At 44.4% G+C, this 14,409-nt stretch overlaps 1 protein-coding gene across 9 annotated transcripts in view; it reads left to right on the top strand.

The window, feature by feature from the left end:
• The first annotated feature begins 3,158 nt into the window (after positions 1 to 3,158).
• CACNA1I (calcium voltage-gated channel subunit alpha1 I) overlaps positions 3,159 to 14,409 on the top strand; it is a 69,866-nt gene continuing 58,615 nt past the window's right edge. For 8 of the 9 annotated variants that reach the window (XM_080633171.1, XM_080633168.1, XM_080633167.1 and 5 more), the window contains exon 1: positions 3,274 to 3,577. Coding sequence is in view for 8 of the 9 variants with exons in the window: in XM_080633168.1 (XP_080489294.1) it covers positions 3,409 to 3,577 (169 nt within the window). In the remaining variant the exon portion in view is untranslated. Of the gene's footprint in view, positions 3,217 to 3,273; positions 3,578 to 14,409 lie in introns of those variants that run through there. The other variant, XM_080633169.1, reaches the window with a different exon arrangement.

The raw sequence follows: 14,409 nt of genomic DNA, 5'->3' as shown, positions 1-14,409 counted from the left end.
GAGTAACTGTAAGCAGAAGGGGTCTGCTAAGTGAGCTGAAGCCCTGGGGCCTGCTAGGGCTGAGCTCGTTTTTGCTAGAAGTTGCTCTCTGAAAAATGTAGCAGTTGCCCTTCTCTGACCCATGCTTGGAAACAGACTGCTGTGTTCATTGGCAGAGGGATTGACTGCTCAACATTGTTTTTCTAGCTAAACTGAGATGTAATCACAGCAGATCTGCAGCCACCAAGAGCTGCAGGAGACTGGCTCACTGGCTGCATGAATTGCATGGCTGCAGCTAGAGTAGCATTCATCTTGCTCTCAAAGGACCCGTGCTCACTACTGTGATGATTATTAATTTTCTAGTGACATGCAAACTGTGCCATATAGGTGGCAAGCTCATTCCAGTTAGAAGAGGGCACATCACTGAGTTAAGAGTTAAGGTTGCTCCTGTTGTAGTGCCAGCAACATGGATGTAGCCACAAGAGGACAGAACTCGAAAGCTTTGTAAACAGAGGTTCTATTTTTAAATGACTTTTGCATGGCTAAGTCTAAGAAACGATTTCACCTCTGCCCGCTGATTTCATCTCAGCTCTAGCACTGTGCTGTTCCGCTGTGCTCAGTTTCTGTGAGGGTCACGGTGTTCTTCAAGACTTCTCATTTAATCACTTGCAGTTCAGAAAAGACCACTTTTTGAAATGAGATGTATTTTGGGGCTATTTTCTTATTTGGCATCTGGCAGAGTGTGTTTCAGGTTGTTTGCTACTGCTCAAAAATAATATCACAGTATCACAGTATGCTAGAGATTGGAAGGGACCTCAAAAGATCATCTAGTCCAATCCCCCTGCCAGAGCAGGAACACCTAGATAAGGTTACACAGGAATGTGTCCAGGCGGGTTTTGAATGTCTCCAGAGAAGGAGACTCCACAACCCCCCTGGGCAGCCTGTTCCAGTGTTCCGTCACCCTCACTGAGAAGAAGTTTCTTCTCAAGTTTAAGTGGAACCTCTTGTGTTCCAGTTTGTACCCATTACCCCTTGTCCTACCATTGGTTGTCACCAAGAAGAGCCTGGCTCCATCCTCGTGACACTCCCCCTTTATATATTTATATACACTAATAAGGTCACCCCTCAGTCTCCTCTTCTCCAAACTATAGAGACCCAGCTCCCTCAGCCTTTCCTCATAAGGAATATCTTTGCCTTCAGAGGTCTGGCCTTAACCCAGTGCTCTAGGGGATGTGTTTTTTTAGGAGAGGAAAAGAAGTTCTGTGGGACTTCACCAAGCTTGGAAATCTTTATATGTTTCTGTCCATATACCTACCCCCTATAACAAACTGCAGTGTAAGAACCTCTTCAGTCATGGAGCTGGCACTGTGAAACTGTGCTGTGAAGAGGTACTAACCCATGTCCTGAGAGCAATACAGCTATGTCCATACAGTGCTTTCCCCGTAACTGTAGTTCCAAAGTTGCAGCAGGTCTGTCTAATTCTGGAGCAACAGCACATTGGTGAGACAGTTTTACTTTATGCGTTTGGAGCAAGGTTGATCAGTGATTACTCAAGACCCTTTGCACTGTGTTCATTTACACCACACAGGTTTGTCCTTAGTATGATGCCTGTAGTCATGTCTCCAATTATATCTGTGTGCATTCTTCTTCCTTTCATACACACTTCCCAGTTTAATCTGACTGGATCCTAAGCCTCTGTCTATCACTGATGCTTTTTGTAGTCTATCTAAGTATTGCTGCTTGGTTTGGGGTAGGCGTTTTTTGAGTTGCATTTTTTTGGGGGTGTGAATATTTTGATTATCTGCATGAAATCCCTCCTCTCTCCCTCTGCACTCTTTGTACATGGAACTGACAGCTCCAGGGATGTAAATGAATGCCACTGCATTTCAGAGGAAGAATTATTTCATGCAATTACCCTAAAAGTGCATGAGAGAACAGAGTGAAATGAACGAGGGAGAGAAAGAAAGAGAGCATGAGAGAGAATAATCACAACACTTCAACAAGTTTACTGCACTGTGTTTGAAAATCTATCACTCTGACAAGTCCCCTTTGTGAAAGGTGTAGACAGATAACTAGACATTTGCTCTTCCAGGTCCTTTTGAGTGAAGAGGGTAATCGATAGAAAGATCAGTCTGTTTCACTGAAGTTTCGATCCAGTCTTCACCCTGATATTTCTTATGGACTGGCCCTCTTAACATCTCAGGCTCTCTGATTCACTCCTCAGTGGTTCCTGGGAAAAAGGATTTGGATGGACTAGGTTACTGGACTACTGACTTATGGGTCTTTCTATATAAATTATAATGGTTTTGGTTTGAGAAAGGGTGGAGTAACAAAAGGCTGAGTCCCCTGATTCTTCCCCATCTCTTGAGCCTGCTGATAGACCAAGGAAAAGGGAGCGTTTTATAGCTTCATTAATCACATCTGAGAAGAGATTCAGAAGAAGCAGTTTCTGTACTGACTCTGCTGCTATTTCACCCATCAATGCTGTCACCCTCTTGACCTTCCTCTGCACATCAGGGTCACCCTGAGGAAGCTGATGACAGCAGCCCATGTCTTCCTGGAGGCCTCATGCATCTATGTTAACTAAAACATGCAAAATGCTTTGAGATCCTCAGGTGGAAATTGCTGGCCAGGGTAAATGGTTAGTAAAGTCCAGCTTCTCACTGTGCTTTCCAAGAGGCAGGCACGTTACTGGACGTCCGCCATACTGGGCAAGGACAGGAGCGCAGGGCCACAGGATGCTAGGCCAGGTCACTTTTTTTCACCTGCATCTGCTGCTCTTGCAGCAAAGCCAAAGCGTTAGTCATAGCTATTTGCACTTTGAGGTTATTTAGGGAGCATGCTGCTGGGTTAGGAAAGATAAGGTCTAGCAAATGTCCTAAAATTAGGCTTTTCCCCTTTTGGTTGCTGTCATAAAGGAGTGAATCACAGCTCTAGGAGAAGCCTTCCTGCCTAGGCAAAGCAGTTACCGCTTTAAGTAGAGAGCTTGCTTCTACGTGAGGTAAAACAGGTTAGCTGAAGCTGCCTCCAGGGACCTCATCCTGCACTGTGAGATGAGGGGAACAATGGGAGTATGCTGCTGTGCTGCAGGTAATGCTCAGTAAAATCAGCTACACAGCCCTCCTCTTCCTGTCCTCATGGGAAATGTCCACCCCACGTGCGTGCCCTCGCCAGGAGTGCACACTCCTTGTTGGCACATCTTCATACAGCTCTCCTTCCACCTGAAAGTCACAGCAAGTAAGTGTTATCACAGCTGCTGGCCTGCATTCGCCTGGCACCCTTTCACTGCTCGCTGCATGTTCTGCCAGGGGAGCCGTGGTCTCCAGTCCTCCTCCTGGAGGGTTCCTGGAGGCTTTGGCTTTGCTCCCAAAGACTCAGGCTTCATCCTCATGACTTGCAGAAACCCTTCAATGAACAAATGATGACTCTATGGCTCAAACCAAAATGTTTAATTTTTCTTTTAAACTTTCTTCTTCTTTTCTCTCTCTTCCCTTCTACAGGATGGTGGAGTACTCCCTGGATCTCCAGAACATTAACTTGTCTGCAATCCGTACTGTCCGCGTCCTGAGACCTCTGAAAGCTATCAACCGTGTGCCTAGTAAGCCGTGCTTCCCTCCACACCTGCTGAACTTGAGTTGTGGGCAGTATGTGATCAGTCAGGCTGTGTGTGGTGGTGTTCTTCAGGTGGAGTTTCAGTGCAAACTGAGTGCAGGCTGAGCACTGTATGTGCATGCTTTCCCCCATCATGGCACCAAGAGTTGTCATTGGATGGGCAAGAAAACTACAGTCTCCTAGCATATCTGCCCTGGTAATCCTTTAGTGCAAGGTCATGCTCGTGGCTCAGGAGCTCAAGATGAACAGTGTGCAGCAAAGGAAAGGGGTTTTTCTTCTTACTGAAGGACATCACAAGTTTGATAACATCTGCCTGAAGAGGGATGTGTGTGAGGTCTGGAGAGGGGTGAGATGGGGGAGGCAGGGGGAATTGGTTTACTCAGGATTTCACACATTCTTCCAGATCCTCTCACATGAAAAATTTTCATGCCATTACAGTTTAGGGGTGTGTAGCATGGCTGTTTTTATTTTCATTCTCACCCTGTGCTTTGTAATCTCTCTTTTATGCAGACTATTCCCCTGTGAGCTGGAGTGTATGTGTGAGCCAGGCTGAGCACCGCTGGGCATAGGGCTGCTGGGACTGCATGTGAGCCTAGATGTGTCAGCAGCAGAACTGCTGCTTGCTGGTGCGATTCAGATCTGCGATGCTGTTCCCAGCTCAGGTTTGCATGCAAACCAGAGAGGTGCTACAGCCCTGGGGCATGTGCCATGCGCATGTGTTATTCCCACGGTGGAGTTGGCCCCTCCGTAACTCTTGCTTCCTCCCTTCCCAGAGGATGGGGACAAGACCAGCCTCATTGTTGTGTTTTGCAGTTTTTATTGGTGCTGAACTGTTCCTTCCCTTCCTTTACCTCTCCTGGTTTGTTTTTGGTTTTTAAATCAGTGTTATTCTCCTGCAACCCTGAAGTGAGTAAGCAGGCATTACTCTTGTTATTTAACTGCAGAAAACATCAGTGGAGGTGGCTCAGTCTTTGCTGTGGTTGTATCCAGGTGGCTGGAAGAGAACTGCTGGGCAGATTGCTTGCAGTTGGGATCAGGGGGTTGCAAGAGCACTGAACTGTGTCACTCTGATGTTTCTGCTATTCCCTGTGCAAAGGGAGCAGCTGCCACATGCAGCCCTTTAGGCATTTCATCCACAGGTTTCTTTCTGTCTTGCAGAAGGGCAAGAAGCCTCTTTGCTCTTCCCTGTAATCTCTCTAATCAGGCTGTCTGCAGTGGTTAACACCTTGCCAGAGCTCTCCTAATCCTTCTCTTGAGCTCGGAGTTCCCTTTTCTTTTCCAGATCAGGAAAGTTTACACAGCTGACCTCACAATTTAAATTGTACGTTTTGCCTTGTGCCAAAGTCACCTTCCTGATGCTACCTATTTCTTAAACATGCTACGGAGGTGGATTTCAGGGTGTCTGGCTCCATGCAAAGCCCTTCTAGAAAGGGTCTTATCCCTCTTCCTGGGTGTGTTTTTATCTCTGAGCAGTAGCTGAAAGCTGTGATGGAGGAACTGAGGCACAGTCCTATGTGCCCAATGTGGCAGGAGTGTAGCAGGCAGAGGAGCAGCTGGGCTGGGCACTGAGTGCCCACCCAGGCACATGACAGGTCTGTCATGGGGTGATAAAGATGGGAACCAAGAACAGCTTTTTATCTATTGCCTGTCAGCACAACTCCCTCAGCCTCTCTCTATCTCTCTGGCTCTTATCCTGAGAGGAGAGAGCTGTGAGCCAGCCACAGTCCATGCTGCGGGCAGGCACCCCAGCAGTGTGGGGGACATCTCTTCTGTGAGGGGGTGGCCTGGATTGTGCATGGCAGGTTTGCCTTTTCCAGGAAGTGTATGGCTGGTTGTGTAAGGGCAGCACCATCCTCATGCTATGCAGCCCCCTTTCCTCCATGCTTCATAAGAAGTTCCCCTGAGTCTGTTCTTAAAGACCACTTAGAGGTTGATCCCATTTATCAGAGTAAACTTAACCTCGGTGATGAGTGGGAACATCTTGAATGATTGCCAATTGACTCCTGCAGATGTCTGCCATGTTAATTGTTGGACAGCAGCAACCAGGAGCAAAGCTTGACTGACAAAAAGTCAAGGTCTTGTTTTATTCCTATTTATCTCCCAGAACAGCTGGAGTCACTCCCGCACCAGCAGGAGCTGGCCCACCAGAGACCTGCTCCGTCCATGCAGAGGCACCAGGGATGCTTTCAATCATCTCGTCTGACCTTTGCAGAGCACAGGCGGTTGAATTTCCTCTGGCTGTCCCAGCCGTGATGCTGCTTGTCTGCTCCTTTTATCCATATAAAACTTCACCTGTATGAAATTGATGCTGTTTTAATTTCCACTCTGGGGTTAAACCTTTATATATCTTTCTCGCTACATAAATCCGTGGTTATAATGCAGAAAACGTTTTGGAAGAAAGACATCCTGCCATTAAATAAAGGAAGAAAAAAAAGAAAAGAAATTGGATTCCCTGGGAGAGAGGAAGCACTGACTTGAGAGTTGAAACTGGCAAAGAGGCTGTAAACAAAGGGTTGTGATAAATGGAATGAGCTGCATTGGAGGAAGGTACTTAGTGGGGTACAGCAAACATAATTAATGAGACCTTTGGCCACAAATCTTTTTTTAATGTCTTTTTAAAGCTCTTCATTACTGATGTGAAGCAAGAGGAAAGTCTATTAGTGAGATATACTGATGATACCAAGCTGGAGGTGTTGCAGGTGTTAGCAAAGAAAGTGGGAAATGAGACAGCAGGAGGTAGAGGGAAACTGAGGTCTTGGTGGGAGCGTGAGGTATTTGGAGAGGTACAGGAAAGTTAATCCCAGAGGCAGATATTAGGCCATGTTCAGAAGGCTGTGAAGGGACAATGTGGCCCAGAGTTCACCGGTGGCCATTTCAAAGGCTTCCACATGGGCACTCAGGCAGGCACCAATTTTCACAGAGGAGTCTGGCCATGTGGACTCAATAATGGCAGTTTATTACCAGGAGAATGGACAAAGTGATTAGGAACCTGAATGATTACTGCATGAGTGGAAGAGTGCTACCTGTCTGGGTAAGTTATTTAGCGTCCAAAGAACAGTAACACTCTAATAACCAGCCAACATTTGAAAAGTCCACATACTGAAAACAGACATTTCTGGAGAAATTTGATGGAAATTTTATGCTACGTGAAGCAAAAAAGAAGCAATGCCAGAAAATTAGGAGGGAGAAAATTCAGAATGACTCTAAGGAAATAGTAGCATCATGGTAGAGGAAAACGCATCACCTATTAAACAAGTTAAAGTTATTTTGTATTCTTGGCAGGTGGGCAAGGCTGAAGTTTAAATACCTAAATTGGTTATGTCTAAATTCTGCTTACCTGTGTTCATTCTTAACGTGTTACTGAAAGCCTTTCCTTACAGTGAAACTTGTGAGGCTTTGAAACAATACCTCACAAGGATCTGACAAATAGTATTTGTCATCAAGGGATGAGAGCTCCTGTAGAGATACTTCTAGATTTCAAACCTCCTTGCTTTAGGGTTAGAGCTGAACTTTAGCTATTGGTTATCAGCAGTCAATTCCATTTGTTACAGTTCTCAGCAGGATGCGCTATTGACCATTCCAGATTTCACTTCTGGATGAAGAAGTCTGTGGCTCTGCCCTGTATGATCGTTCCTCTGTTCGCATGTCACCTGTGAAGCGTACTAGAGAGAACACGAGGTGCCCTAGTTTTGTAATACATATCACACCTTCATTAATATTCCCACTTATCTCTTGCATTCCTAAGTACAGCCCCAGGAACGCTGCCTTCTGGGGGTTTGCTTGAAAATGCATAAAACAAAAAATTAGTGATTGTTCTGGTCCTACTACCATGTGATTCAATTGCATGGCCGTGAGTTGGTGTGACAAGCCCCAAGAGTCACTGAGCAAGTGTAAAAGAGGAGAAAAAATACTCTCCAGGTCTCTATCAGCAGTAGCTGCTTTCTGCTTTGGACGTGTCTGTGTCCTGGGCTTGGGGTGAAATTCCACATCCATTCGTTATTATCCTTTTGTGATTGCGTGTCAGGTTGCTAGGTGAAATGCTGTTTCTGCTACCTCTTTCATCCCTTCTTTTCCTGGCATGACATAAGGCTGGGAGGGGAGAGAGGCTGGTTTTGGTTTATTTCTGTCTGCTTTTGAGCAGGGAGTCTGTAGTCATTTCGGATCATTTGAATTTCTTTCACTTTTATTATTACACCTTTTTGATGTTGGAGCAGAAAATGTTTCTTCAGCTTACTCTTGTTGCATTGGTCTTGCGCAGAGTCCTTGCATTGTGTTTGATGCCTTCCAGTTTCCACTTAGAATTTAGTAACTGATTCATCGTTTGAAAGCAGATTACTTCAGTTGAGCACACTGTACGGAAGTGAAGGAGTCTGTTGCAGAGTGTTGCATAGCAACTTTATTGAATAGAAAATGTAAACGTGTGCTAATACTTGGTGTGTAAGTACAGTAATATTTATGTGGAGGTATAGGCATTTGAAATATACAGTTATATTCTTATTACTAGCTGTGCAGGAAATAGAATTTCAGATTTGTGGGAAGTCCTGCTCTTTTTAAACCTGTTTTTCCTCAGAACAAGGATAAGCATTTCCCATCCATTTTAATATTGATTTATTCTGCCTAATTTTAGGTGGTTTGTTTGGCTTTTTGATGTTTTTTTTCTTATACTTTGTTGTGACAGAGAAGTCACAAAAAAGAAAAAACCTCAGCCATGCCATTCTAGTATAAAAATGCTTTTCTCTCCTCTTGTCCTCCTTATTTTTTTGCCAAATGATTTTCATTTCATCAAAACACTAAAGTGTTTCAATTTCAATAAAACAGCATTTTTTGCTGGTAAAAGTGATGTGTAGGAAAATCTTGGTCCAGCACCGTTTTTCTTTAGTAAATATTATTATTATAGTAGCTCTATGAGTCCAAATAGACTGGAGTTTTCTACTTATCTTCTACAGATCTCAGAGATATAAACCAAGGCTTGTTAGTTTAATGTCTCATATTTCAGACAAGGTGAGTGAGGTGCAGTGAGTGTCACCAGCAGACTCAACTGACATCTCCTAACTCTTAGCCTTGCATTCAGTTCACTAGACCAAAGCACCAACATAAAAACCAGTTTAAAGTAGCTGAAACCTGGCATGGGAAAAGCACAAATTTTGTATTTATATGCCTACCTTAAATCTGTATTGCACTCTGAGCTCCAAGCTATCTGTGTTTGGTGCTGTAACAGTGCCTAAGACAGAGTGGTCTGTCTATGAACACTTGGCACGGGGGAAAAGTGATAGCATTTACTTCTCTAAATGTGTTTTTGAAGAACTGATTTCACTGATGAGCGTGTGTGAAATTAGCTTCTGACTGAGATATATTAGGCTGTAAAGCAGTCTCATTTGCAGCTAGATCAGACAAAAAGCAAGTGCATTTGACAAGCCCAGTCCTGCTGTAGCAGCTGGAAAGGCAAAGGAATTATGAGATTCTTCTTCTGAGACCCCCCTACAGGGTCTTTGCTTCAGATGCTTTGGCCTTTCTGAAAGAGGACTGTCACTTGTTCTCTTCTAGCACTGATTCCCTTTCAAAAATCCACTCTTCCATTTGACTCTTTTGGATGTAGATTTTTTTTTCTCCTCGTGGCTTTACTTGGGAAGTGATAACTTAAACTCAGGTATTGTTATGTTTTCTAAATATTTAAATTCACCCCATCCACAGTAAAATCTGCTCTGTCAATATTTATTGTCACAACTCAGTGACACACAAACCATCTGCAAATGTGTACACAGAGAGATGTATCCACATGCAGCCACAGTCCTGAGCAGGTTAGTACAGGGACAAGAGCGATGTTATCTTGCACCATCCATACACAAAAGTTAAGAGGTCAAAAAAGCCTTTTCATTCCCTGGTCAGGCTATGTGTGACTCAAATGTCTCAAAGGTGAAGCTGCCAGCTTTCTGTAGACTCTGTCCCGGGCAGGCAGGCAGTGAAAGGATAGAGGAAAGCCAACAGGGACTTGATCAACAGGGTCGAGTTCAGTCTGTATCCTTCCTTCCCAATGTAATCCTCTACCCAAGTGTGGAGCAAAGCACTGAAGAGAGCAATGTGATTTATGCCCAGAGCAGGCCACTAAAGGATGCCTTTCCTCAGAGAGGGGGGCAGGTTGAAGATGTAGCTCAGAGCTGCACTTTTCTGTATGTGAAACTCTTGTCAGTTGAGCCCTAAATCAGACAGGCATGTTCAGGATACATAGAATGAGTGTGAGGAGGAGCAGAGCAGTATGAGGATCAACAGACAGGAGAGCAGAGAAGGAGCAGGGCTTGAAGGAGATGTACACAGGAAAGCAGGCAGCAGGGTTTGCTGGGCATAGCACTCAAAGGTGTGATGCACCTCTGTGTGTAGGATAATACAGAGAAAGTGGTGATGAAGGGAGGGAGAGAAGGGGCAGAAATCAAAACTGAAACAAGGGCAAGGACTGGTATAAAGAAAGTCTATTGATCCTCAGATAAATACGCTGGATGGCTTTGCAAATCAGTGCTTTTCTGGGGCTTTTTTACAAACAGAGTGGGCTTTAACAGACCCACATCTTGTAATGCTGGAGGAAGTCTTCGGTCACTGAAGACAGGCTCCAAGTTTATTTACTTCTTGTTTTATGTCAGTGCCATTTTTCATGTGCATTCCACAGTGTGCGATATATTGCCGTGTGTTAAATGGGTAATCAATGTAAATTTGAGAGAAGAAAAAACAAAACAAAAAGAAAAATGTATCCCTGTGTTAGTGTAGCATCCTAGCCAGGGAGCTGGAGAACACTGAAATGCAGGAAATGTAGACCTGGTAATGCCTTGTTTTGTACCATACATTGTTTAGTCCCTTTTTTTTTTTGTGGTCACAGATCATAGGTGAAAGTCATCTTTCCCTCTCTGAACAAGTCTGCTCGATTTCACTGTCACTATAAACAAGCATTCCAAAGTCACAAGTTGTGTACTTGTAGGTTGTCAGATGGGTTTAAAACCATGAGATTTGAAGAAGAAAAAAAAAAATCATCACATATGGTTTTAATTTTTCCTGTGGCTTTCAGACCTTTAGGCCTGTGGCTCAGATCTTGCAGTCCTCTTTTTTTCCCCATAGTAGTGAGGAATAAAACTTCTTCTCTCTTTCTTTTACTGTGGTCCGAGATTGTCAAGTCATAGCAGGATTGATGCCTGCAGGTTTATGCCACACATCCCAAGGCTCCCAACAAAAATCACAAGAGTTAACAGCAGCACTTTGGAGTTTGTGTTATTGGAAGTAAAGCAAGCCTGAAAAAAAGCACATTAAAACCAAGCAGAAAACAGCAAACTAGAAACCAGTCATAAGGAAACCTTTGCTGGGATCTGTATTTGTCCTTTCCTCTTGGGGAACCTGCGCAGCCAGAATATTAAAATCCTTGGTGCCTTGCAGCTCCCATTGTGACAGTTTTGCTGCCTGTTCAAACAAGCTCAGCCTCCAGTGTACACGGTGCTCTCGAAAGCCCAGCCATGTATTTTGCTGCCTAAATGGGAGCTGAGCTGTTTTGCAAAATCTGTCCCATGGGACATATCAAGCAGTGGATACCATGGAAATGTGAGCAATAATGACAGTGTATTATGGGGTGAAAGATAATGTCATATTACACTAATGCAAATTATACTTCGTGTGTGTGGGCAGGGCAATTTACAACCATAACCTTAAATTTCTTCATCTTTGTGTATTTCGGGCCCAATTCTCCTCTTCACATGCATTTTACCTAATGTCAGGTTGCTGCCTGCAGTAGAAAGAAACATGATTCATGCTAGTGACAGCAAGAGGAAATTAGCTCCCTTAAACCTTAACCAGAAGTTGCATTAACACTGTTTTACATAATATTTTGCATTATTCTGTCCTACTTACACAGCACTAGAGATGTGTAAAGAACTTAAGCGTATTTATAGAATGGAGGCTCGCAGCCGTGGTGCTAGAGTTACCTTTTGTCCTTGGTGTTGGGTGACCCCTGCAATTCTGAAAGAAAACACTGTATGTTTTTAATAGGGTTTTCACTGAAAGTGAATGCAGTCATCATTGCAGTGATAAATGGTGAGAAAATGAGATGATCAGTGAATGAACAACAGTAGCAGGTGGTAGTAGGTGTTGCTTATTAGATGTTCAGTGTTAGAAAAAAGAACAGAACAATAACAATCCCCCAGAGACACCTCTCTAAGGAATAATCTGTCACCTGGCATCACTCTCCAAGACAAGGTTACTTAACTGCCCAAAGCTTGCAAGGGGTGAGAGAGTGAAGAAGGGGGCTCCTGACTGAGACCTTTGCTTGCATCTATTTCTGCTCAGGTCACAGATTACGTAGCTACTAACATAATCAATGCTATGGTGGCACATAATGAATGTGTGTGCCTGTGGTGGACGAGCTCTCTGTTGCTCTCCATGGACCTGAGCTGCTCTCACAGCACCCCTGAGTATGGTGTATCCTGCTGCAGAGCTGAGATGGCTCCTTTTTGGATCACAACAAAGCTTGGACCTGTGCCTCTGTTTTTCCAGAGATGTCAGCATTTAAGTGTCAAGGTAAATGCTCTGGATTTTGCCTTCATTCTGGAGGCCACTTTAACCGTGGGCTCAAGTCTGCAATTAGGAGGTCTCATCTCTGGGCTTACTTCTTCTACTGCCAGCTCCACTTGGCATGGCTCTGGTTTCTGCTCCCTCTGTAGGGCTGGTTAGGCTCCCGCTCAGCGGGGAGGAGCTATTTTGTCCCCTGGGTCTTGGACATCTTGGACAAAGCTAAGAAATATTAGTGGTCAGAACAGCTGTATAGACCATCCATCTTCTGTGAAAGACTTGGAAGGTGCTACTATAGTCTGTTTTTTTAAATGAACTTTGAACCACAGTTCACTTTTGGTGTTATTTATGATCTAGTGAGTAGGTACTTTTGCATGACCTTGGTGTATACTTCTCATAGCATTCTCCAAGGTTTTTGGTTTGGATTTTGGGAGATTTTTTTGTTTGGTTGGTTTAGATTTTTTATTTTTTTTTCTTTTGACGTCTTGATATTCTCTTTTGAAAAAAGCCCTTCATGAAGAGATCTTCACTAACCTATGCTGGAAGCTGTTTCTCTGTAGGATTTACTGTAGGTCTGCAGCAAAATGTGCCAATAACTACTCGTAGTGTGAGCTAGGCCAAGGCTCCATGGGACTTCTTGCTGTATACTGTGCTAAAGAGAATTATAATTTTCAAGGTTGCTGACACTTCAGTATACTAAGTCTCACTAGGAAGGGCCCATTTCCTTGATGGCATTTGATGGGCAGGCAGGAAGGAAATCTCTCAGGGATTAAGAATACTGGGAATTCTGCTCTGGCTCTGGCACCTGAGTGTGCTGAGCAGTGTGCTGAGCATCGTGGCTATGCAGCACCTGTGTGGTTTTTTTCTCATCTTCCCCCCAAGGATAACCGCATGTCTCAGGTTTCATTTGCACTCCCTTTTTGGCAGTGGTTTTAGCTGAGCGTATGTTGGGAAGTCTTGTAAGTGATACATTTTTTTTCCTCCTCTTCATTTTGATGCTCATGTTGCCCTGACCTGATCCATCTAAGGTAAGCATCTTGTTCTCTGAGTGAAAAGCATGAGGCCTGTGTTAGTCTCTGGCTCCCAAGGGAATTGTTTTTACAGCTTCGGAGCAGCCTTGAGAGAGCTTTTTCTCTTACATCAGTGCACTTTAAACCTACTCTGGAGAGCTCTTCTTGTCCCAGCAGGGTGAAGCTTTGACTGACAATATTTTCCTGAAGCTTTAGTTTCTCTTTGGGCTACCTCAGGCTTAAGCTGAGGAGTACTTTGAAGGTAAGGACTGAGGACACTTAATGCTTGAACTTGATTCAGTATCCTAAGGGAAGTCACTGCACCAAGGTGAGTAGCTTATGCTACTGAGAAAATGAACAACAGCTCTTTGTACTGGCTGAAGCTTTATAAGTGCTGGAAGTGTCGTGCTTTGATATTTTCTGTGGTCAAGCTGAGGAGTGACAAAGATTTGGATAATTGGAGATGAGGTCATCAACAGGTTGTGCAGGATGAGGTGTGTGAGCTAGTCTGAGATGCCAGAAGCTTGAAGGCAGGGCAAGAATGGGGTGTTGGTGAGGAACTTCGTGGTGCTCCTAAACTATGGATCATGCTGACAACCTGCAGGTGCAAAAACCCAACCCTAAATATATCCTATGAACATACCGGAAACCTGAAAGAGATATCAATGGAAAGACTTTGCTTGCCTCCGAGCAAGGCCAGTGTTTCACATTCGTGTCTGGGGCAGCTTTTCCTTACCAGTAAAGCCAGCTCAAGATCTCTCACTACCTTGCGTTGTCGTCTGGACCTGTTTTTCCATATGGTTAGCTTAATTTGGGTCAGGCCAGCCGTCTGGTCCTGCTCTCTCTTGCACTGGTGCAAAGCAGGGGATGACAGTCTCCAGTGTGAGTTAGGCTGGCTTTGCAGCTTGAGGAGAGGGTATCTGGAGCTGAGCACTGGCTGTTCCAGCCAAGCTCCTCTTGCTTACACTTGTGTTTGAAGGAAAGGCCTCAGCTTGGAGGCATGCAGCAGAGGGAAAAAGATCTGAGTGGTGAGGGGAGCTGTGGGTTATAAAAATGATAAGCTTGGCAGTGCGTGCACAGTTGATCCGTTTCTCTTTGCAGTAGTTTGGCCCCACGCTTTAGCCGATGTAAATGAGCGCAACGTGTGAAATGACAGCTAAGCCTCAGATCAGCAAGAGATCAGTGAATAGGGTCACAAGTTGAAGCACCAGCTTGTACCATGCACATAGACTGAGGTTGTTTTAGCAGGGGTCAGCCACAAAAAAGAGGT

This window comes from Psittacula echo (genome assembly GCF_963264785.1).
Source record: "Psittacula echo genome assembly, chromosome: 1".
NCBI classification, from domain to species: Eukaryota; Metazoa; Chordata; class Aves; order Psittaciformes; family Psittacidae; genus Psittacula; species Psittacula echo.
This window is presented reverse-complemented; position numbering and strand designations above follow the sequence as displayed.